The 26038-nt window shown below is 43.4% G+C and overlaps 1 protein-coding gene across 2 annotated transcripts; it reads left to right on the top strand.

Moving 5' to 3' along the window:
* The first annotated feature begins 246 nt into the window (after window positions 1–246).
* Window positions 247–11926, top strand: PSEN2 (presenilin 2). Of its 2 annotated transcripts, none has more exons than XM_009484454.2 (10): window positions 247–385; window positions 1108–1324; window positions 2316–2457; window positions 3352–3419; window positions 4244–4464; window positions 5325–5423; window positions 7228–7338; window positions 8960–9022; window positions 9357–9475; window positions 11743–11926. In XM_009484454.2, the coding sequence occupies exons 1-10, from the start codon at window positions 247–249 to the stop codon at window positions 11896–11898; spliced, it is 1335 nt and encodes a 444-aa protein (XP_009482729.1). In that variant the 3' UTR covers window positions 11899–11926. The 2 variants fall into 2 exon arrangements, with proteins under 2 accessions (XP_009482729.1, XP_075563792.1); XM_075707677.1 differs by having other exon boundaries at window positions 247–390; window positions 1095–1324; window positions 7228–7305; window positions 8903–9022.
* Window positions 11927–26038: the final 14112 nt, after the last annotated feature.

Raw genomic sequence — 26038 nt, 5'->3', positions numbered from 1 at the left:
GTCACTGTGACTTTAACTGAACGGATTGTCGTGCCTGGGGTGACAGCAGGCTAAATCAGCTGTTAGAAGGAGATGGAGTTCCATAGTGTGTTGTAGCCTCCCTGCTGAAATTGCGTCTCCTTTTCAGACTTCCAGTTGCTTGCACTGTGCTGTTCACTGTTTCTCATTCCTTCTGATCTGCTTGTCCCCTCAGCCTTGAGTAGTGCTTGGCCGTGCTCCTCCTGAGTGCTCCCTGGGAAAGTGATAATGATCACATTCATGAACAACTCGGACAGCGAGGAGGAGCCCTGCAATGAGAGAACATCCCTGATGTCTGCAGAGAGCCCTCCAGTACCCTCCTACCAGGATGGCCTGCAAGCTTCAGAAGCAGGGGAAGCGCAGGCACGTAGGGTAGGTATGCATCCTTCCCGGGGAGTGAAGAAATGGGGTATGATCACAGATGTAGTCCTCCTACCCCTCAGTCCCTCCCAGCAGATTGGCTTCTAGGATTGGCTTTGGCCAGTGTCGTTTCTCTGGTGTCACTCTCTTAGCCAGCAGCAGCAGTGCCTGTTCCTGTTTCCTCCACTGTGACTTCCCCCCTTTTTATCTCCATATATACTCCTCCCTTTTCCTTCCTTTTGGTAAAGATACTGGCTTTTAATCAGGACTTAATGCACGTATGACTCTTGCAGGATATCCTTTTCAGCCTTCTTGTTTTGTCAGAAACCCTTTGTCTGCTCTGGTGAAATGCAGCAAATGTTAGAACAGAATCTCGTCCTGCTGCCAGCAAAGCAGCGGGATAAAACAAGCACAGCATTGCTGTGGGAGGAGGAACTGATCAAGCTTATGCCACCTCACATGACGTTTCTTCTATCTCAGTTCTGTGCACCTTGCCCTTCATGTGCATGTGTCTGTCTATATATTTGGACTTGAAGAGGCCCTTAGATATTCATGGTTTTGGTTTAAAAACTCCACTGCAGCCTGTTTGTAGTGGAATTTCTAATTGTATTGTTCAGTTAGTACCTTTCTATTAGGAACAAGTTGAAATATGATGGAATGAAGCTTTGAACACAGAGAAAAGAAGGTCTTATATATTTGCTAATATTTCTTTTCAGAAGAGGCGAACAGGTAGCAGCCGTAGCCCTAACAATATTGCTGATGGGGATATGTCTGACTCGGGTGTTCCAGTGAGAGAAAGCGCGCTGGAAAATGAAGAGGAGGAACTGACTCTGAAATATGGAGCAAAGCATGTAATCATGCTCTTTGTGCCTGTCACCCTTTGTATGATTGTTGTCGTCGCCACCATAAAGTCAGTGCGCTTCTATACGGAGAAAAACGGGCAGCTGTAAGTGGGGTCTTCAAAACAGCCTCAGTACATGGGATACCTAGCTTTACACATATATTCATGCACGCACATCTGTGTACACAGAGTGCTTCCTTGGCAGGTTGGGAGAACCTTTACGCAGCTAAAGGTGACTGCGTAAACATACAAAGATCTTACTAAAGTATGCTACGATCATCTGTGTAAGTCTTTCCACACCTGCATTATACCGATTTGTTAGCACCGTCATTAGGGCACCCTAAGTGAAGCCTGCAAGCAGCGTAATAATGAAGTTGCTTCATACTGCAGCATAAAAGGCCCAGGCTGAACTCCTAGTCTGTTCACCCACTACCCGGCAGCAATCAGGGAATAGCATGTTCATTTGGATGAGTGTCTCATTTCCTGATGACATTTCTGGTTCCTAAAGGACTCATGGTGTGGATACATAATTCCATCCAACTCTTGCTGACTGTGCCCGAGAGCCCTCCTGGGGCTCAAAATGCGCTTCATACGGCGGGTGGAGAAACAGGGACTGTGCTGCCTTGAACTGAACCAAAGGAAACAAAATGGAGGGAGGTGTGGGGTGATGAGAAGGGATAAAAGAGTCCAAGACTCTCCTACCAAGTGTGGAAAGAAGGGGTTCCCTGCTTTCAGGACAGCACCTGGGATGTATCTTTATAGTTATCATGGAGAGGGTCCAGAGCATGCAATAAAAATTGGTGGCCTGGAGAGAAGTTACTAAACTTAAATGAAGTCATTTATACTCTAGGTCTTTTTGTTTAGAGCTCTGCCAGCCACAGCTTCTCTGTAGGAATGTGCTTTTGATAGAGACCACTAATCTTTAGCTGATAATTCACTGGAGCCCAGCTGCTTCAGAGGGTGCATCTCATGTTTGCTGTCCTTGGCAGCCATACCTCCCTTTCTTTCCCACACACAGAGAGGTCTGGTTTTATCTTGGGGCAGTTAATTAGAAGAGAATATATGTACTTTATATGGCTTTTGCTTTATACTGCAGGATCTACACCCCTTTCAGTGAGGATACCCCGTCTGTGGGCCAGCGTCTCTTGAACTCAGTGTTGAACACCATCATAATGATCAGCGTCATCGTTGTAATGACCGTATTCCTAGTTCTGCTCTATAAATACCGTTGCTACAAGGTAAAGCATTCATGCCAGAGCTTTTTCCACCTATATGTTGTGAATTTGAGTTCAAGTGGGGCTTGCGTGTCAGTGAGAAATACAGGCACTGCATTGGCTAGTCCACATCTTAGTGACAGCAGGAATCATATTGTACCGAAGCCTTTGTCAGCGGTGGTGGAACTGTGCCCCCGAATATGCTGTGCTGTTATTTTGTCACTAATGGTAGGCTCCTAAAAACAAGGCCTGCTACTTTGTGTTAGTCAGGTCTGAGTCTTCTCCATCTGATCAAAATGTTTTGCAGTTTGTACTTACGGAGTAAGTTGAACCATCTACTGTGAATGCCTGCTTTTAAGCTCTTAAGAAGTTTCAGACAAGCTTTGTGGGAGCTGGTATTCTTCCTGCCTGCGGAGGCTCTGGTGGAAGGGGACAAGGCTTGGAGGGAAAGGCACATTCAGGTTTTGTGCTGCCCAGGGAGGAGCTGTATGTGGTATGAGCCCAGCATTTCAGCACTGGCCATTGCTGCTTTTTAAACTTGGCCTTGAGATGGATTTATTGTACAGCCTTGGGCAAACCTCTTCTCCTCCCCACCAAGCGGAGAGAATGTGCTTACCTGTCTAAGCTAGAAGCCAGTATGGATACCCATGGAAATGAATAGAAAAGAGACTTAAAAAAACCCAACAAAAACAAACACCAAGGGATAGAATATAAAATATAAAAGTTTGGGAGAATTGGGAGCAACTGGCTGTCCCCCCTCCCTCACTGGCAGTGGGGAAGGCAGGGTCTTTGGAAACTGGAGGAGGAGTGGAGGAGACTATTGGACAATAGGAAGCTCTGTCAATAATGCATGCAACACTGTGACCTGCACGAGGGGGAACAGCCCCTTCAATCACTGTCTCTTTTTGCCCTTGATAGTTCATCCATGGCTGGCTCATCCTGTCCTCTTTGATGCTGCTCTTCCTCTTTACCTACATATATCTTGGGTAAGTGGGAATGCTGCAGGTAACCTGGCAGTTCAGGGCTCCTTCACCTCTGCAGAAAATGCCCAACTTGAACAAGGAAAGGAATGTCTCCCCTTCTCCAAATGGAGATTTAAAAATTGTTAGAATGAGATAGCTTTCTTTTTTTTTAAAAATTAGAAAGTGAGATCTTTAATGGGCAATACCTGATTTTTAGAGTGCCTAGTCTACAAAAATCACTGGGAAGTGATACCATGAGCCTGAAATGAACAGGCTGAACATTGTGGTACAGAGGCCCTGAATTATATGTTGAGAAGCAAGTGGAAAGGAACTTTATGTGCTGAGTTGGTTCTCTGATTTGTCTTGCCTTTTTCTCAGACTACGCTGTTTCAAGTTCATTCCCTTAGCTCCCAGCTCAGGTAGAACCAAGCTTTTAACTTGCCTGGTGACACATGTTAAAACTTTTCATCTTTAACTGTGAGCATCATGCATCTGGTGGGATGACTCTTACGTGACTTCTTTGCTGCAGACGGTCATGTAGCTGCAGGCCTATGTTCAGCTAAGACTTGAAATCCTGCCTGCTCAAACCCTTGGAATCACTGTTGACCTCAGGACTATGGCACTGTGGTGCGTGCTTGTCTGCGCACACAGCCTGTCCATCTCCTGCAGGAGGAACAGAGAGCTAAGAGCAGCAATTGGCCACAAGGCAGGTTTCCCCTTCATGATGAGTGCTGCTTCTATCCTGCTTCCTCCTGATGTAGTAGGAGGCTTGTTTAACTACAGCTAGTAGGATGCTTTGCGTGTCAGTTGCTTTTATTGCTTAGCTATATTTTCTTATTGTATTTCAGTGAAGTACTGAAGACGTACAATGTGGCCATGGATTACCCCACTCTGTTCTTAGTCATCTGGAATTTTGGAGCTGTTGGAATGATTTGCATACACTGGAAAGGTCCCTTGCAGCTCCAGCAAGCATATCTCATTATGATCAGTGCTCTGATGGCGCTGGTCTTCATTAAATATCTACCTGAGTGGTCAGCGTGGGTGATTCTAGGTGCAATCTCCATCTATGGTAAGCCTGGCTTGTGACTCTCAAGGTGTGTCTCATGGAGAGGTTACTCTGACGCAATCTCAGGACTGTGTATGTCATTCAGAAAATGTCTATAAGGTGCTAGCAGCTTTAGAAAGAGGCAGATGGGCAATTAAGTTGACTCCCTGGCTTGTCTCTTGCTAAATTGTTCATGTAGGTACTGTACCCCTACCATGTCTTTCGAAGTGGAACACCAAGTCAGGGAAGTACTGAACCACATCTGACTGCATGGTAGGGGTGGTTGGATTTTTATCAGTAGCAACCTGATAGTCTTGCAGGTTTTGCTTATGGTTATCGAGAGATCATGGATTTTGGTATGCGTTAAAAGTTTCAAGAGAACCTGCAGAACAACAGGCAGCTGTGAGGTAACATTCAGATCGGTGAGGAGCTGTGATGGAGGAGAGGGGGTACGCAAAGAGGAACTGGACCAAAGGCCTTCATTCATGTGAACCACAGAGTCAGTGTATGTAGCGATGGATTGTGGAATGTGAACAAAGTACCCCCAGTCCTCCTCTAATTAATTAAATTTAACACCTTGATGTAATGGTGTCATCTACTTTCAAAGAAACAATGTGGTATTCTCAAGAGGCTTTTTACAGGATTAGCACAATGAAAACTCTTAATATTACATTAAGCCTGGGGGATGGTATTTGAAGTGAACAACATCTTCAGGGACTAGAACAGCTAGAGTTATGCAAAGTGGCAGAAACTGCCATTCAGGAAATCATCCAGTTAATATCAATAGATGTAATTTTGAGGAGAGAATAGCTTTTTAAAGATAAAGAATGTAAAATATGCATGATAGTTTGAGATGAGATTGTCTGGCCCTTTTCTCTTTGCAGATCTGATGGCTGTTCTCTGTCCCAAGGGGCCACTGAGAATGCTGGTAGAAACTGCACAGGAGAGAAATGAGCCCATTTTTCCTGCATTAATATATTCCTGTGAGTAAGATTAGAATGTTAATGTTTTTAACCAGATTAAACTTGCAACCTATTTCTGTGTCAAACCAAAGAGCACTATTTTAGTTACTTCCTTGCCCTAAGATTGGTGTGCCTTTATGCTCTGGAACAGACCACTTGTAGTAGGCGGCCTTGCTTATCAGTTACAATGGTGCAAACTGTAATTAGCCAAAGGGAGCCCACGTTTGCCTTGTGAAACTGAAATCTTCAAAAGTAGATTTATCCTTTCGTGAATACAGTGCAGAACATGCTGCTTTGTTCTGCATACAAAAACCTGTGTTAGATGGATAGTAGTGTTTGCAAAGTCTGTGATTAGATGGTGCTCACTCAATACACTTACTCCTTGTGCATACGCTTTATGGACACACTTTAAATGTGTGATGAGGTTCCATTCTTCCTGTAGCCCTCTCTTGCTCTGTGCACTGTATGGATGGCAGTGCTTGCAATATATTTGCTCTATTGTTCATTGTGTGGCTGCTCGCTTTGTAAAGGGTTCTATTCAAGTATTGCTCTGCAAACAAAATCAGTTGTCTCTTCCCTGGCTTTCTTGGGCTGTTCAACTACGGTGGTGTCCAGTGCCCTTATCCACAAAGGTATGTATGTGCTTAAGATTAAGATAGTTGGAAGGCAGGTGACTCAACACTTACAGGACTGGGATTCAAGTGCTTCATGGACCTCAGTGACCTCTTCTTACATCGCTTGTAAGACGAATGGGTATTTTGAGATGTTGGGTGCTAAGTTGAGGATGCCTACAACCTGACTGATCTTTTTTTTTTTCCCAAGCATTTAATGTTATATAAATGCTTTTATATGTTCAAAGCAGAGCTTCTGTTGGCTTCAGCTGACCTCCCTTTTACTGGGGATTCTGTTATACTGACCTGAGACAATCTAGATGAAGTCTCTCACATGTTTTAGTTAAGAAACAAGAGTTTCTCTAAAGGAGAATGCAATTCAACAAATAATAAATACTGAACAAAAAGTTCTTGTGCAGAACGTCAGTGTCTCCATTGCAAGACCACATTCTGTGGCGCTCTCTAGATGCAAAAACATCACCTTGGCTGAGTTTGTAGTGGAAAAGCAGGCACTGTGTTTGCCTTGGCTTATTTTGTTTAGTTTAGCTTCTATAAAAACAGGAAGACTGATGTACACGTAAATAAACAGCTGATTTGAGTTCCCTTCTACTGATTTCAGAATGGTTTGTATTCCTTTTTAATTTAGGGATCCATATCAAGAATAAACCCCCAAACATCCCTCAGTTGTTCTTGGAACCAAACCAGAAATAGCCAATATTTTGACAGGAAAGAATCAAAACAAACAGGCAGGGAGAAAACTGGCACTCTGACAACTCCTGCATATCCCTCGCTTGTGTGCTTTACCTTTAGCAGAACATGAGGAGTAAGATGTGTAAGTTAACCTCTGGTTACCTTTTGTACTACCATCATTTCCTTGGCAATTGTTTTCTTTGAAGAAAAAAGTCAGAAGCCAGGAAGAAAACAAAGATGAGGGCCCTAGTTCTGGATTTTTGCTTTTTTAGCCTACAGAGGGGCCTATACTGACTCTTAGCTATTTGTGTTCTAGGACTTTCTTAAAAACTGAATGGATGCCCTGCCTTAATTTTCTCCCACTTTGCCTTCTAAGTGCCTAGGGAAACCAACTAAGAGTGTGTTTTAAAAGCATTTACAGGGGCAAGGGTTTATATTTTTAGGGACAGCTAAATGCTTAGCTCCTCTGCGCTACAGCTACCGATATTTTATGCAGCTGATTACTTTCCCTCTCTCTCTTCTAGCTGCTATGATGTGGACAGTTGGAATGGCAAAGCCAGACACAGCAGCAAGAGGACCAAGTCAGCAGACATGGGATGCAGGTTTGCTTGCATGTCATTCTTCTATACAGAGCAGTGTCCCATGGAAATAACGTGTGCGTTTGAGACTGCAAGTAAATGTAAGCCCCTGAACCCTGATGGATGCATTTTTTTCAGCGTTGTTACATTAGCTGCAGAATCTCAGTGATGTTCTGAAACCTGCTGTTTGAACTGGCAGCAAAGATCACCAGACAATGTAGGAAGCTCCAGTATTCAGACTGCCTTTATTTAAAAAACAAACCAATGAACCAAACAAACAAAAAACCAAACAAAAGTGTTGTCCAACACATATCTTCAGATGTATTGAAGTCAAAAGTGCGCTAGTGGGGGTTTATATTTTTACTAGGTGGGGATAGTAAATTACAATATAGGCTCATAAATATAATGCTGATGAGCTCGTGAACTTAAGTGTGTTGCATTCAGGCCACTGCCACGGAGCGGACATGCTTTTACCTAGCTGTAAGTGCACTATGGCTTACCCTGCCAAAGAAAATGAACGTCTTTACATTTACCCTTGGGTAAAGGCTTATGTTTGGGCAGCCACCCAACAGCAGCTGATGTGTTCCAAGCTTACATTCTAGCTGGTCCTGTGGTAATTTCTGTGCTTTTGCTTTTATCTTCTTGAAATGCAAGTTACTGAAGTTTTGAAGGTGATCGAATAAAATCTGACTTATGTTGGGAGGATTTCCTATCTGGTCCTGTTGCACTTCAGAAGTGACAGTACGTTTTTATTTTAAAGCAATAAATGCTAAGGCTTGATAACTGAATATGCTGCTTATTTCAGGATAAAGCAGCTGACAAACAAACTGCAGGGACACAATCCTGCTTGGAAACTGGGCACAGAGCAGGAGCAAACTACATGCAAAGGCATACAGAATGCCACTGTGGAAGCTCTGTGTGTCCCAGATCACAGTCTGCTCGCATCTGCAGTGGCAGCATCCCATCAGACTGATGTGGACTCGAAAGTTTGTATGACTGCTTCTGAAAAATAGGAACTGTCAGATAGAGTACTGTATCACAGACTGGCTGCTTCCAAAAGCACTACCAAGGGCTCTGTTAGATGTGTTTAACAGGATAAAAAGAAAATTAAATCTGTGAACAACAAAACGCGTCCACTTACTACATGTGAACACCCAGCCCCAACGTCAATGTGATTCAGGGCAGAACTTTTCTCATAAATGGCAGTCCTCTTAGTCATTCATTTTTGTCATACTGAGCACCTCCACCCCAAAGATATAACAACGTGGGAGTGCATATTAAGTTTACTTGGTTTTACTTGTCATTCTAGCCTGTGCAGAGCAATGCTTAGTTCTGCGTAAGTACTCACTTGTTAAAGCCATTGAACTCCTGGGTAGCTGCCAAAGAAGCTGTGAACATGTACCCTTCGACTGTTTCAAATAACAACATACGTGTTTTCCTCAAAGCCACTAAATGTTGCTGCTTGAACTGGTCCTGGTGATCACACCTCCAAAAAACAAAGGCCTTGCCCATTCCAGAGAAGCTTCACAGAAGCGTGGATTCCATGCATAAAACAAGTTATAAATGTAATTTGTGTTTCTTTTTTTGTGTGCTCTTCTTGGCTGATTTTTGTGCAACCAAGCTGAGGATGGGAGAGAGAACCACAGGAGCCCTTCACACACAGACTCTCAGATGTCAGAGACGAGGAGTCCTGTTTCAACCCGCCCCATCACTTCTTTTGAGGAGCTCGAGGAGGAGGAAAGTAAGGGAAGCTTCATACGTTGTTTGCAGCATAGTCAGAGTCAGCGCCTGACGTTTTTACTGATTGTGGTTAACGCACTGTTACCCAGTTTGGCCTAATTGCAGTTAATTTGAAGAGCTGTGACTTGTTGAGTGACAAAGATCTTGAGTCTGACTATTACTTCTTGCTGCTGCAGTATCTGTTCTGGGATTGTGGTTCCAGTGACATCTCTTGGCTATGTGGGCAATTTAAGCAGGAACCTTCACCTGCTTCCCAGGGGACAAGAATTTGTTCAGGAGGAAGCAGAACAGGAGAAGCGGAAGTAACACTTGTTTTCTTTTTGCACTTCTCTCAGGGGGTGTGAAGCTGGGCCTTGGAGACTTCATATTTTACAGTGTGCTTGTTGGGAAAGCAGCTGCCACAGCTAGTGGAGACTGGAATACTACGCTGGCCTGCTTTGTAGCCATTCTCATAGTAAGTGAGCAAGCTTTTAAAAACTCAGTTACAGCCTGATTAGCACAGTGGTGTTGCCAGAAGTACCAGCAGCTGAGCACTGCTAAATCTCTGCAGGTAACATGCTGGGTGTTTAGGAGAAACCACCAGTAGGTTTCCCAGCCCAGTGTTCTGTCTATGAAGACAGGCTTTAAACAGCTGCTGCGAGACGCTGAATGGCATGGGCTGGTGTTGTGGTTTAGCCCCAGCCAGCAACTAAGCACCACGCAGCCGCTCGCTCACTCCCCCTACCCTGATGGGATGGGGGAGAGAATCGGAGGAGTAAGAGTGAGAAACACTCCTGGGTTGAGATGAGAACAGTTTAACAATTGAAATAAAGTAAAATAGTAATGATAATAGTAACAATATAATAATGATAATAATAATAATATACAAAGCAAGTGATGCACAATGCAATTGCTCACCACCCACCGACCGATACCCAGACAGCTCCCGAGCAGCGATTGCTGCTCCCCGGCCAACCCCCCCCAGCTTATATACTGAGCATGACGTCATATGGTATGGAATAGCCCTTTGGTCAGTTTGGATCAACTATTCTGGCTGTGCCCCCTCCCAGTTTCTTGTGCACCTGGCAGAGCATGGGAAGCTGAAAAGTCCTTGACTAGCATAAAGCGGTACTTAACACGCTGATGTTTTAGGTGTTGCTATCAACATTATTCTCATCCTAAATCCAAAACACAGCAGTATGCCAGCTACTAGGAAGAAAATTAACTCTATCCCAGCTGAAACTAGGACAGCTGGGAGGGAGGATTCCTCAGAGCAGAGCCAAGTGTGGAGATGGTAGAGGTGAAACAGTCCCAGGGAAAACAGTTACAACTGAACTGTTGGTGTTTGCTTCAGTGTTAAAGATTGGGGACTTCTGTCAGCCACAAGAGTCAATATTATGAACCCCACATTAGTTAGCAAATGTAGTTGAAAAGGTTAACTCCCTTTTGCTAAGGAGAACGGCTAAATAAGAGGATGAAGACCTATCTTGTTCTTGTGTTCACACTGGAAAAACAGGCAGGAAGGAGACTTAAAAATCCATGGAAACTATCAGTAAAAGCAGGTGACAATCATACTGTAACTGCTAAAGGACTTGGTCCTGCCAGGTCTAATGACCATACACTGTTGAGCTTTCACCTAGGTAGAGAATAATTACTAGCAGCTTGCTGTTTACACCAGCATCCTCACGGAAACTAACCAGAAGGGCAACAGCAGGAGTTCTAGAAGGTAGAAGAAAATGAATTATCCCATCCTTCTTGGGCCTCCATTTCCTCACTTAGATCCCAAGAATAGTGAAAGACAGTGACTTGCACTTGTGAAGATCATGGATCAAAAAGCATGAGAACTAAAAATGCACTAACTTAAATATAGCTTTCCTACCTCACAGGTCAGAGAAACCAATAGGATCACCTAGCTCCATATCCTGGGGTCCGGCACAGGGCCCCTTTGCTGGGGGGAATGCTCTCAGACATCTGCTCTCACAGATGTCTGTGAGGCCAAATGCCCCATTCTGTTTCTTTTACAGTGCTGTTATGTTTTTTTGGAGCCTAGTGTCTCTTGAGTTTTGTCATCATGGAGGAAGAAAAAAGGGCTCAGATGAGAGAAGGAATCTAAATCTAAATGTACTTAGCCATACTGTCTATCCAAAACGTACAAAAGCTTTCACACATGCTCAAAAAACCAGATCTTGGCCTGCTATCCAGATAAAAACAGAATTCACCTATCATAGTAAGCAATCCAGTCAAAAGAACAGCAGTGGATATTTTGTTTTGTTTTTTTGTTCTTTTTTTACCCCAAGAGACCTTGAAAACTGGAAAGGTATTAGAAGTACATGCCGCTGTGTATTAGTCCTCCAGTGAAACTCCTTATCTATGCAGTTCACCAGGATTTAAGTGCTTTTATCTGCTAGATCAGTACTTCATACATACTAGCACAGAACAAAATGTAAAATAATCTGTAAATAAATTAACCTCTTGGGGTCAGCTGTATGTCAGCACTAGCTGTTCATACCACTTTCTCAGCAGAGAGCTGTGCTCAAGATTGCTGAAGAAAATACCTGGCCAGCTTGTGTGAAAGATGAAGGTGTGGGCCAATGTACCTCATGCCACTGGTAGCTCAGGCAGGCTTCAATTGCTGTACAGTGTATATAGCTTATTATTTGTATATTAGTTTGTTGATGACGGATATGTTTCTGGGCTTCTTACTGTATCTCCCTGTGTTTTTTATTCTCTTCTCTCTGGCAGGGTTTATGCTTAACTCTTTTATTACTGGCTGTTTTTAAGAAAGCACTGCCTGCTCTTCCCATCTCCATCACCTTTGGCTTGGTCTTTTACTTCTCAACAGACAACCTTGTGCGACCGTTCATGGACACCCTGGCCTCCCACCAGCTGTATATTTAGAAGAAGTGGGAGTTAGAGGATTCTTTTTAAAGCTTTGCTGTGAAGTATGGTACTCTGTTTGGAATAAGTCATAAAGTTTTACACTTAGTGCCATATATTTGTAAGGAAAACACTAACTCTGTTACATGATGTGTACTAAAAATCTAATAGTTACATGTTGAACGGAGATTTTTCACAGGGCTCTTGGACTCCAGTGAAAAGCCTGGCTCGCTGCTGATGTCAGAGCATTACTTTTATGTTATTTGATGTGCACACTGGCTGTTGTGAGCACAGAAACCTGTATGTAGCATGGGACACCGGAGAGGTGAAGGGTCTGATCTGTGCTTCTAGAAGCTAAGGTGTTTTAGCCCTGGAATTGCAGTCAAGTTTAACCGTACTCTAGAATTGCTAATGCTTCACACTTTTGAAGTGTTGTGCAAACACGTGGTGCAAGTAAGTCGTACCTGTAATCAGAAAAGCATAGCAGTCAGCGTGCACAGAAGAGAGCACTGCATTACACCTAGTTGTGAGCATTAGAGAAGTGAGGCTGAACTTCATAAGCTGGCCTCTGTGCGCACAACTTCTGTGGAAATTACCCGGAATGCCTATTTATTCTGAGACATAGTGAGCTATGATGGATCTAGACATGATGTCAGTGGTGGGACCTTTAGGTTCCCAGGCTTCTGGTTCTGAGCGCATCCACCACTGCAGCTAACAGCTGAAGGCAGGGCTGCCTGTTCCAGCGCATCAGATCCTCAGTGTGGGAAGACAGATACTTTTTCCTGTCTCCTCCCAGCATTTTATCTTTTTGGAAATCTTTCTCTGGGTCCATACTACAATCCTCAAATTATCATAAGGTGGAAATTACTGCACAACTCCAGTAAATCAGTTGAGCTGTAACTTCTTGTATTTCTGGTCTCATTTCTGTGCATTGTTGTAACCACTCCAAAGGAGGATTTACCTTCCCTTTATGAAGAGGTCCTTTTACACTGACCGAGGCTTGGTTTACCTAGTTTTTGGTACTGTTTAAAGATTATTTTTTTTACTTACAAATTTTAAAATAGCTATTTAATGTCAAAGGGACTCTTTTGGAAATACCCTGTCATAGTTTGTATTAAAATATGGGGGTGCGAACTTTAATCTGCTGTTACATTACTCTACATAAGGCATCATTAATGCTAGGAGTATTTACACAGCCTCAAGTGAGTTCATTTAAAAAAAAAAATTTAAAAAATCAGTGTTTGTTGCCATTAAAAAAAACGGTTCTGACCGAACCTTACTGTTTCCTCCACCTTTTAAAATCATTTTATTTCTACTCCAAGAGTCAGTTTTTCAGAAATAGTCAAGTTCTGTTATTTTCTCTTGTCTTTTTGAGTGTCTGTTATGCAAACAAGCTCTGTTTTCTTTGACAGCTCATCAATGTTAGTGTTTCAAAATGTAACATTATGTAAGGTTTTGTGAATAATGCAATGTCATTGAGAGATGCAGAATTTAATCTCTGAAAATAGTTTTTAGATAAGGCTTTGAACTATGCATTTTTAAGGTAGTGCTTTTTCCAATAGACTTTGATATTTAACAAGGACATCACACAGGTGATTCAAACAAATTTTTAAAAAGCATGTAAGGGTTTTTACAAGTTATATATGTCTCAGTTTGGACAAGTAAGTAATTCTGGCTCTTTGTTTAGTTTTCTGTCCTCATTTCTTACATTTGCACTGTTTGGACTTAACAGCTGCAGACAGGATTAATTATTACTAAAAGGTATTTCCTTTGGAAACGTCAATCACTAAAGCTCTGTCTGATGATTTTTAAGGTTTATGTGAGAGTTGTTTTTTCTTTTTGTTTGTTTGTTGTTTGGGTTTGTTGTTGGTTTTTTTTAACTAAAACAGTTATGGGGCCAAAGCAGAATGCAATCACTTGCAAACATGATTTTACTTTTTGCATTGCATGGTGTAGAGAGGATGTGAAATACTTATATGTACTAGAAGAAAAATCCTGCTTGGCTTAACAGGCTTGTAGCATATTGTTAGAAACAATTTATTTCTATGAAAGCGGAGTTGATATTTGAAGGAAACTTTGGGGGGTATCTTCAAATATTGAAGGATCACTACTGGAGCTGGTGGTTTTCTGCAGATTTGTGCTTGCCAAAGATTGGCCTTCCACTGAGCAATTCTGCATAACTTATAAAAATTGCAACTTAAAAGGTAACCGAGTAACAGATTCTGTCTGCAACAAGATGTATTGTCCTGGTGAGTGATAGAGGAGTATATCATGTATATACTGGAGTGGTTTTAATTGTGTAAAAGTTCATACGTATTTACTACAAACATATATTCACTGTGTGTGTTTATGTGTGTATGTACACATATTCACACAAGTTTTAAAATGATACTGAGTGATTTCTCATCTCATTTGGCATTTTCACCTGTGCATAAAGTAAAGTTTTGTTCGTGATGTTAACATTGCGCAGCATGGCCTAAGATGTGAAAATGGAGAGGGCAGGATTTACTCTGCTCCCTAGCTGGCTACTCCATGAGATACTGACTCAGTGACCTGGCAACTTGCGTGAGCAAAGCATTTGTCTTTCTACTGTTTGTTCACTGTTTTCAACTTGCTGCATGCTCTGCTTAACTGCAGTCTCTTTCACCCTGAAGAAATCCTAATGCTCCCACTGATGCGCATCCCCGAAAAAGCACAGCTCTCAGGTAGGCTGGGGTGACACCCATCTGATGCAGCTGTGACTCAACAGCCTGAAGTCCTCTAGGAGGTGCCACGTGTTGGCATTTTCCTACGTGATCCCTGTCACATCCACTCCTCCTCTGCAGTCTAAAATGAGTGTCTCGTTGCATCTAGTCTCAAATGTGGCTTGGGCATACACCAATCTCTAACATGTTAAGACTGAAGTTAGGTCCACAAACAAAAATGTAGTGGTAAGCCTGCCTAATGCAAACTGAAGGTTTTCATTGGTGGGAGATACGCAACCTCCTTGCAGCATTTAGTGCCTTTGTTAGAAGCATGTGCAATTCAACCAGTTTGGCATTGTTACCTTCTGACCACGCAGTTGCTGCTTGTGCTTATTGCTGTGTGTTTCCTCTTGCCGCTTCATTGTTGCTTTTGGTTTCAATTGCTTCGGGATTGTTTTGTTTAAAGTGTCTACTATGCATTGAAGACTGGAGATGCATTCTGCCCGCAGAGAATGCATAAGAAGCAGCACAGTTGTAAAGAAAGTACGAGAAACAGGACACTCCTTGTAGAACCACGCAGTGCTTCTACAGCAGCTCTCATCAGATACTCGAGGTCTCATTCATAAAACCTAATTTCAGGCTCTTAAGGGAAGTCTTTCAGAAGGGAGTCAGTCTGTGCTAGAAATGTCATCTCCTGGTTCGCAGAGAGAAAAGGACACATTTGCAATATGAGGTGTCTCAGCAAGAGCTTTATAAACACTGCTGAAGTTGGGTCAACAAGGGTTAGTAGATACAGGAAGGTCACAGCACACGTCTACCACAGTCAGGAGAAGGAGCAGTGGTCTGCTCTCCCATACCTTCTTTGCACCAGTTGCTAGTGAATTCTCCTCCATGGAGCAACTGGATGAAGTTAGATGGACCTTCTTCTCTCTTTGAGTAAACGGCACTTGCTGACGGGACTCTGGTGAAGAACAGCTCAAGGCCCACTGTGCTTGCAAAACAACGTATTTGGAGATCTCCCTGCTACTCCCAAATCAGTAAATTTCTCTGCTTTGTTCTTGCCTTCCTAGGTACTTCCAGTTAATCACACGGTGTGTTTGCCTGCCTTTTCCTTGTAACTCAAATTGTGTTTTGGTTTAAATTGAATATATAGTTATTTTTCTTTATCGTTTCCCTCAGTCTCTGGTCTTCCTGTTTCTGCATTAGAGATGCTCCTTGGCAGCCACGGGAGGGCGGTAAGTCTATATGGAGAAGTACCAGCCATTTTAAAGTACTCTGCTGCATGTCCCTTGTTTTTCAGTAAGGCTGAAGGCCCTGGAGTCTCTCTCGTGTCAGGGACCTCACACCCCAGCACAGCTGCAGTTTTAGCACAACAAGGGAGAGGTTTTGAGTGAGAGTGAGCTCATGCTGTACCAGAATCCATTTAAAACCAGCTGGTTTCAATGTGATGCCATGTTCAGCACTGCAGCTCTCAGTAAGGTGCTGCTGTTACACTGTACACTCCATTTTGTTGGGTCCCCCCTATTTTTTTTTTTTTTTTTAAAAGCAGTCAGCCCTAGTTTCAGTCCTACAAAGCCCAAGCCTAAGTTAGGAGCTCCTCCAGACATTGCTAAATTAGATTTTTCTTCTGGGTGTCCTCAAGGAGCAAAGGAATAATTATACTTACTGCTTTGTCATTCCTCCTCTCACTTGCAGTCTCCTGTTCTGTCACAGCAGGTCTTGCTAATCTGGGGGGAAAAAAAGACAGTACGTTGCTGTCATTCCAGCTCTCAGCACTGGGGAATCTAGAGTCTAGCTAGATCATGTTGTCTGTGCTGTCAGAAGGACCAGGAGCTATCTAGTTTTCTTGAACTCAGTTGCTTTATAAGAAAGCAGTCTGGACAAATGTGGTATCTTTGCCAGAACTTCTCCTATCACACTATTCATATGCCCCTTAACGCACTGTTGCATTCCTTGTTGAATTTATCCTTGCTTCCCCTGCCCCCAGTAAGGTAAAGTGATGTGAGCTGCTCCTGTTCTACAAATGGGAAACAGAGCAAGAGTAAGAGAGTAAATGTTGGGTTTAAGCTTGGTTACATAAGAAAGATCTGCCCACATCAGATCAGGGCATCAAACATGATCACACAAGTCACCATCCTTCCTTTTACATCTTCCTTTTGCTGCAGATTTGCTATTGCCTATCTCTTCCCACTCTAAATTCAAGACATTTGCCCTGGGCACTCAAGGAGTTAAGTGAATATGAACTGTTATCTTCTCCTTCGTGTGACACGTTTGTTTGACAGGTGCCCAAGAGCACAATTTGGGAAGTGGCAGTGCTCAGCACTATTTATGGCTCAGTATTAAAAAGATATAAATAAATAGCGACTTTGAAGTGGAACTAGCTAAACTCCTTGATATAGAAACCTGAGACAGGTACAGGGCCAAGTAGTTGGAATGGAAGTTTTCCAAAAGTGGGAAGTGTTTGAGCCCTATCAAATGCAGCCTGAACTAAGTGACAGCTCCCAAGGCCAACTCAGGATTAGGTCTGTGCAGAAATAAATGGTGTGAAGCCTGGCACTCCCGAACTGCCTTGCAGGACCTGAAGAATCAGAAGAGGGCAGAGTAAAAAAAGCATTAGGCCTGTTTTCTCCTACATCATTGGTTTCTATGATTTCAGGGAGACCTTGCTCACTCCAGTATAAAACGTGAATAACTCTACAGCTAACTTGCATTTAAGCAGAGCCAGAACAATGTAAAAATAGTGTGAGAGCAAGTGTGAAAAACTGATCCAACCTTTTAACTTACACCATGCCATCCTCAATCTTTACAAAGCTAAATATAAGCAATTATAATTCTCCCTGACTTGGTAGAGCTGCATCTATTTATGAAAGAACCTGAGTCTTCCTTCAAAACTGGTGTAAGGCAAGCAAGATCTCCGGAGCTGAAAGTAGGTATTCAGGATTACTTTTAAAGCTAACTATCCACAGGTTTGATATACCAACAGTCACTAGCAATAAAATGCCAGCAGCATTAACAATTATTCCAACAGGAACTTCTTACCCCTTCATCATGCCAGACAACATATGCCCTCTCTAAATATGGCCTTTGTAATATTCTGGGAAGTTCAAATTTGAGCTATTTTTGTTCTCCAAACATTGTGCTAATAGTTAGTCTTCCAGCACTGTTACGTGCAGTTTCCAAGACGCATGAAAACTGTTTGACTTTCTTCTTTAATAAGGGGGGGGAAAGAAACCCCACCACCTCTGATTTCTGTCCCTGCGTGATGTGGGTGGGCAAGCTAAGAACTGAAATGGCAAGCACACTGAATGATTTCAGACAGCTCATCATGCTGCCAATTCAAACTCTGGGTTGTGCAGAAATCTAACGAATAGAAATCCAGCAAACACATTTGGCTATAAAGGCTGTGGCCGGTCAGCCTAGGGAAGAATACAAGGTTAGAAAAACTGCAACATACCTGAGGCATGGCTTAGATTTACAAAAGAGGGTTGGGGTGTTGCCTGTTACGGCAATGTAGCTATAGCTTTAAAGACTTAAACAGGAGGGGAAAATGAGGGCTAGCAGGGGACATAAAGCCATACCAAAGGCACTTAGCATGTAAAGGGTTAGGTCACCTTCCTTGCTACCATGGTGTGTGTGCATGGTTTTCAGTGCCATCATGAAATAGTGCTGCTGCAGAGAACAGGGAGAACATCTGTCTTCCAGGAAAGGAACCAGGTTTCCTATGCTTTGAAAGCAGACCACCAGTTAAACAGAAGCAACAGTTGTCAAAGTCCATGGAGTGGATGGCACAGGATGTAGTCACTGTCCAGGCTTCATCATTAGATACCATATCTAGTGGGACAGCTGTAGGAAAGGGACATCTTTGTGCTCCCACCTTGGGCTCCTCCAGGCTAGAAATCTTCTTGGAAGTGTCTGGGAGTTGATGGGAGAGTGAACCTGCACTGCTGGTTCTTGGCACTGCTGTGCCTGAAGGCAAGCTCTTTTCCCTGTGCACAGCTACAGAGCATGTTGAAATTACTCTGCTGTGCTTCCACTGAGGTTTTCCAAGCACTTCTTTAGGAGTCAGGCTTCAAAGGCACAACAGAGAAGAAAAATGCCATTAGCCCTATTTTACAGATAGGAGTTGAATAATTTGCTTGGGGTCAAATGAAGGGCTTAACCTGGATGTCTGGACCATCTCTTGATCGGTCATTCCTTCCAGAGGCTTGTATTAACTGCTGGCGTCTCCCTCTTAGCTGTACTCAGATACGTGCGAGTTGGGATATTCTGCCACCACTTGATCTCTCTCTCCAGGTAAGCAGACACAGATGTAGATACTAGAGGTCAGATTATGCAGTCCCTCTCAACTGACCTCAGGAATTGGATCAATAGCCGCAGCAGAGCAGAAAAAGGGTCAGTAGGCATCCAAAGATAGCAATGATTCTGCTTTCCCCCTAGACTGGCTGCTAGAAGTAAATTGTCGGGACTGTCTGTGAATCACCTTCAGGCAAGTGGATGGAGCTTATGAGTTTGTCCGTTTGCCACACAGGCACTCAGAAAACCCCCGCAGCTTTCCCTGTCTCACTCCCACACCTTGCTCCATGTTGGAACAGCGAGGCAGGACGCCAGGAAGCCAGAACAAGGACTGGCTCTCAGGGCAGTGAAAGAAAACACGTCTTGGGGACAACTCCATGCTGTGGCAAAGTGGCTCACTGCTCTCCGGCTATGTGACACATGGCAATGCCGTGCCAAAAGCTGGGGGCAATGGCTGAGTTTGGCAACACACTTTACCATTAGCCAGCAGAGCAACCTCTGATGGCTAGTGTTAATTCTTAGTTCCAGTAAAGTGTTCAGAAATAGCCCTGTTTCTCCCATATTCTCTGGCTCCAGCTTGCCTTCCTGTTTAGAACAACTCTGTGCAAACTGTTCCACATAACCCTTCTGTCCATTGTAAAAGGCTCTTCAGACTGGCTAAATGCAGGCAAAGGACTGGTTGCTGTTTGCCTAGCTTCAGAATTAATTTGCCATGTTTACCCAGGGGGTGAATGGCTTCACTAGTTATCACCTGTAAAGTGAATCCTGGCTGGAAGCTACAAAGAACTGAGCCTTTCCACTACGCCTGTGCAGGATTGATTGAGGTACATATAATCAATCAGGTTGGCAAGAGGAGAGGACAAAGCACTCAACAAACTATGCAAGCAAATGCAATTAACAATGAGCAGAAACAACTGATCTGTCTAGCCTAGTGATAAAGAAGAATTACAGACTGAATAATGTTTAACCGAGTCTCTCAAATTTGGGGAGAAACAGAAGTACCGTATTCTTGAGGCACACAGCTGCTAATCAGACTGCTGCACTCTTTCCAACTTCATTGCATCCAAAATGGCTTTTGCTTGATACCTGTAAAAAGCACTGATGTGCAACAGAATTTGAACAGGCAAGCATGATATTGTGAATGTTTTACTACATTAATTGCTAAGGTGGCAGGGGCAAGGTGCCTGTCCTTGCCCTAGACTGTCCCACACACTATCCAAAGACAAGGACTGGTATCACTTTCTTCCATTTAGTGCTTCTATCTGCAGCCTCTCCACCTGGCACTGTCCTTCTCTCAACGTACTCCACCCCATGGGCTTGTCTCCAATTTTCCAAAGCACCCGGTACCCGCTTGGCACCCATGTGGCAAAGTTTGGAGGGAACAGTGGCTGGCATGAGCCACAGTCGAGCGTGGCATGGTGCCATATGTGTGGCACGGTGGCGTATCCGTGGCGTGCTGCACAACTTTTTCTGGCAGTCCTCTGTCAGTGATGAACATGTTTGTAGCTTGGGCTTGTTGTGGCTTGTTACCACCTCATCTAGAGAATAACACCTAGTTTTCTTTTCTTTCATAACCTAAAGAGAGAAAAAAAACATGTACCTATATGTAAATTTCCAGTTTGTGAGAACATATTTGCAACACTTCTTTTCCCCCAGTGGGAGAGAAAATCTTGTTTTCCAGTCCACTGAGCATGTGTGTGCGGAGGGCAGGGGCAAACCCTGGTGAAAGATAATGAGGCTGTTATCTGCCTCACATCCCTGAGAAGAGAAATCCAAGCAGGTACCCTAAAATGCCTGAAGAGTAGACTTGCTACTTCTCCCCCAAATAATTATTAGAGACAACCCCACCATTGGTACTGCATAATCAATGCCCTGGAGCTATATAGCAGGAGCCACAAATACCCTGTCAAGAGCCACTGCAGCCTGTTCTGGATAGGTAGTGGAAGGAGTTGCTCGAGTCTTAAGCTTTGCTACCAGCGCTGACCTCCCAGGCCTGTGCTGATCTCTTGCCTGCAGACCCACAGAGATAATAAATCACCTCAGTGGTTTCACACCCTTCACCTTTCCTTCCCCAGAGCGGCCCCTCTCTCGGTGACACAGAACAGGTAAGCAGTGTGAGCAGAGGCACGGAGAGGTACCTGTGAAGGCAGCTTTCTCAGCAAGGCAAAACCTAGGTGGGAAAGGGAAGGGTTTTGTGCCTTCTTCATCCTCCTTTTTTTCAACTAGGGCAGAAGGCAGCCCTTCAGCAGTCCTCTCCCCTCCACAGAACGTGACAGCCACCCCTGCCCACCTCCTCCCAGCCAGAGGGCTGGGGGCCCTCCAGCAGCCCCACTGGTGCTCCCTGCCCTCTCCAGCTGTGTGGAGCAAGGCTGCTTGCTGAGAGCCCCGGAAGGAAAATGGGAGGGGAAACCGTGAAGTACCCATCCTGCTCACAGCACTGTGTCTTCCTCTTGGACAGAAAACATTTGTCTCGAGAACTGCCACACTGGCTCTTTCTGACAGCACTAAATGCTCTTCAAGTGCTCACTGACTAAATGAAACTGGGCCTTGTCTCCTTCCCTTTGCAGTGAGGGGAGAGAGGAAGGACGGAGAAGTGCAAAAAATGCCTGAGCACTTTGGGATGAAAATACACAGTTCAGGAATCAGAGAAGTCCTAAGTGTTACAAACGTAGCTCATCATTTGGACTATGATGATACTGGACGTGCATCTACCACTCACTGAGTCAGAGAGATCTCATTTCTTTACAAGGCTGTTGCTCTCATTCTTGGCCGTAAAGCCATGTAAATAACATATGGTACAAACAGCGTCACTGAAACCTGCCAAAGTTTTGAAATACCTACAAGTTAACTATTAAAACCAAGCCACCTGTCCAGTGACTTCTCCTTGAGCTGTTCCAGTTCATCATCCCTATATTATTATAATATGTTGATGGAACACTATAAATCTACGTGGTCAGATAAGACATTCCTCCTGCCCTGAAGAAATTACCCTCTAAAGAACATGAGCAAACACAAGGCAAAATTCTTCAAGAGGTAGTTTATCTGAGCCTCAGTGGTTGCTCAGAAAAGGAGAACAGAGGCATTTCGAGAGCAGCTTTTGCTTTGCGGTTAGCTGTGAACATGGGAGAAGGATGGTGACGTATATTTCATTGTGGTCAGAGAAACAGCTTGGGCCTGTCCTATGCAAGAGGATTTCTGAGCGTTCTCTGAATAACCTGGATACTTGTCAACCTAATGACATGACCAATAGCTGCTTAATTGAGACTTCATTGACTCTTTTTTTCTGCAGGTTACTTGCCTGCCTACTAATTTCCTGTTGCAGTGGAGCCCTTCTTACTGCAGGGCCCAAAGATCCTTCCAGGCTCTGGTTCTCTAACTTTTTTTGTTTGTAGAAGTTAAGCCACTCTGGCTCGTTCCTCTCCATGTTCCTCTCTGGGAACTTGGCCCACTTTGTATGAGGCTTTAAGGAAGCCAGCTTTCGCTGTGTTCTTCAAAGCAGTCAGCATCAGAACTGCCAGAGCTCTTCTTGGGTGTTCCCTGGCATCCAGTAAGTGGCTAGCTGCTAGGTGGTGAGCGAGCAGCTGCCTCTCAGAAAACAGCAAACAGGAGAAGGAAAGTGACCTGACCCAAAGGCTGGCAGTGACCCTGCTCGAAGTCACAGTCAAAGAGCCCTGGACTCGCTCTTCCCAGTGCCGTTCTTGCTGCTTCTACCCCAGACCCGCCGCAGAGCTGTTTATGCACCTCATGAAGTTGCATCATAAGCCTTTCGTTATATAAGTATCAACTAGCAATACAAGGTGAAGATATGATGGCATGGCTAAAGCATCTGCTATGGAGTTGGGACGTTCAGCTGCTACATCAAGCTTTCCCACTGACCTTGGGTAAGGTACTGACCTTCCTCTGACTTGTAAAATCAGGATATTTGGAGAATTAAATAATCTTCAGCAAACCGTTTTAACACCAGTAGAGAGAAGGCTCTGGGGAAGTGTGACTCATTATTACTTATAATTTAAATTTATTATAATTTCCATTATATTTATATAGTGTATATATTATGAGGATAGATATATCATTGTATTATTTCTGTCTGTATTGTAATTTATATTGTTTTATATAAATTCATATATCAAATTTATCATGCTTTTATTGTAATTTAATAAAAGATTGGTTTATATAATCCTCATAGGTGTAAGATTCTTGGCAGAAATGCTCACATTTCTGGATAAGGCAGCAAGTCTGTTGAAATCTGACTGAATATAACACTACTGAACAAGATGTGAGAAGCAAATGACAGTTGTAGTGCCAAAGATGTGTTGTGGCTGATTTCTTAATAATGTTCACTTCTTGTTCTTATAGGTAATCAAGAGACTCCTCAAAATCTGGGAACTTGCTTTTTCACAGGACTGCTCTGGCTTGCTCCATAAATTCAGATCTGCATTGCACAGATCTGCGAAAGAATGAAGGCATATAGCACAAAAATTACATGAGATTTAGACACTGAAGTAAAAACTTCTAACCTGCAACAACCTCATTCTGCTGTCACATCATACTGGAGGCACTAAAGCATCAATGGAGGCCAACATTTAGGCTTTTACATAGAAGTTTCCTAGGTTTCTTCTCTCTACCCAGCTTGGAAGGGCTTTATCTGTCAAGTGTTCGCATAGCACATTTAGCAGATCAGCTCCTACACAAACTCTGACAGTTGATTCAAAGCATGGATGAAGCAGGTATCACTGCTGTTTTACTTATAATCCTTTGGTGGAGGGCACAAAACCAGAATGGGGTGGCCTGGAATGATCCCCACAGGATTCACATCCACATCTCCTGACTCCGAACAAGACACAGTTCGCACAAGGCCAGACTGTAAATTTGTCTGGGATTTGGAAGGGATGGAGGAATGCTCCATTTTCATTTCCTCTTGCTGAGCTTTCCTATTGTGTAGAAACATAATAATAAATAATAAGAATATGAATAATGTTGGAGAGAGGAGAGGGCAAGAGCATGCATAACGATTAGGGTCCTGATGTGAGTGAGGGTGGAATGCTGTTAAGTCTTCACAAGCAGAGAGGGAATGTGAATTTGGACCTCCCAAAGCCCATGGGAACTGCCAACCACAAGGCCTTCTGAAGAAAAAGATCACTCCCTGGTCTAGTTTTGAAGTACAGCACCCTGCCCCTTCCATTTTCCAGGGTTCAGAGCTGTAAATCTCGTAATTGGTAACACTAAACCAATCCCAAATATTTACAGTATTTTTTTCTCTTTTTCCATTTTTCTCCAGTTTAGAGGGAGATCTTGCAGGCTTCTGCCATGGAACAATTCTCCCAGTGCTTTACATACACCATGTTTGACTTTTTATTTAGAATTGTGGACACAGTTAGGCAACCTTCCCCACAAAGTTAGCCTCTGAATTCTGGATTGTGAATTCTGGGTGTCCTGCCCCTATTCCCCTCAAGGACTAAAATGTAACAAAAAAGGACATAAAAGTATCTGCTCCCAGCAGCTTCAGTCCGGCTTTCAATCCTACCTCTTTGCATTCCAAATCGGGTGGGAAAACAGACACTTCTCTCTTCAGTCTAAGTATAGAAAGAGCTAGCCCTGCGCTCAAGTTCAAGGGGTCTTTTAAGGCTGCAGAAAGCCTGGCAACAGAAGGTGTGATGCAAATGGAACAGCAGCGGCAGAAATACCCAATGGTTTACCACGTGGGAATAAAGGGAACCAGCTAGGCCTGTCTTTGAAAGATGGGGAGAGCTTTATCCTGTGCTTGTTCTGCCTACATCTCAAACTATGACAGCGTGCTCATGCAGAAACCCATGCAGTTCTCCGTGCTCAGCACAGTGAGTAAGACATATTTCACAATTAATGCCAAGCTGACGCAAGCAAAGGGATGTTACACAGAAACTTAGAACTGACATCCAAATTCAGTACAGGAGTAGATAAAAGAGTGTCCTTAGAAAAGGCATCTGAAACATATCTCTTTCCAAATGAGGGCAAAGATGATCTTTCCTTTAGAGAAAATAGTATGGAATTAACCATAAATAGAATAGTTAATTTGTGTGCATTTCTGGAAGTGTCAGTATTGAATTTCAGAAAACCAGGCTTTTTTTGACAAAACTTTTCAAGGTTGGTATCTTATTGCAGACATGTTTTTGCATCATCTGACACATCCAGTCTCCATCCCATTCTCAAACATGAAAATGTCATGTTTGGCCTTTCCATTTCAGATATATCGTGTCTATGCAGAGCCTGTGTGTAGAGCAATTAAGCCAATAATGCGTCTTCCCCAGGGAATTGTTTTTTTAACCTTTCAAGTTCAAACCTAGCCTTTCTAGTACTGACTGAAGCTTGCTTCCAATCAGGATAATGTCTGGGTGATGAGTTTTGCTAAATTTATTTGTAGCTCTCTGGTCAGTGCCTAGCAGAGATGTCCTCAATGGCCTACCTGGGAAGCTGAGCGGGGTTTGGGTGGGAAGCGTATCTTTTTATTTTTAAAAAAAAACCATGAAGGAATATATGTAATATTTGAACAATAGTTTGTGCATTCATAAATACCAGCCAAATAACCTTTGGTATGAGCAGCTGGAGATAAGGGATGTAACTATCCCTCATTACAGAGTGGGGGAAGTTTGGCACTAGCAGGTTGGCAGTAATATTCACCAACAGGCTGTGTACAGTTAAACCCCTATACACACTTATAGTGGACCATTTATCCAGCTTCCTTTTCACAAATCCACAGCACCTGCAACTCCTACTTTGATATAGGTCCTTCAGTGTGGATTTGAGTGCTCAATTCAAGCTACTAGTTAGCTGAAAAGGTTGGCCAAAGCAAGCAACTGACAACGGTGAAATTAAAGCTCGGGGCTGTTTGTTGGTCACTCCTGTAAGTTACGCTATGACTAGAGGAGAATTATGAATCCAGTTTGTTTTAAGAAGAAATGAACAATTTCATCTCCAGACCTCATCCACACATACTTCTGCACTAATGCAGCCATGCAGCAAATGCACCATAAAGAATGTATTGTTATTTTTCAGACGGGAAGGTTGCTGACAGAGACAGGCGCTTACCAGAACATCCAGAAAAGCACAGAGGTAGCTGTTACTAACAGCCCCTTGCAGCATCTGTGAGGCACCACATCGCTGGAATTCAACCTGTAGGAAACGACGCGCTGTTTTTATTTCCAAACATG

Source organism: Pelecanus crispus, chromosome 3 (genome assembly GCF_030463565.1).
Source record: "Pelecanus crispus isolate bPelCri1 chromosome 3, bPelCri1.pri, whole genome shotgun sequence".
Lineage (NCBI taxonomy): Eukaryota > Metazoa > Chordata > Aves > Pelecaniformes > Pelecanidae > Pelecanus > Pelecanus crispus.
Note: the sequence above shows the minus strand (reverse complement) of the source record. Positions and strands in the feature narration are given on the sequence as shown.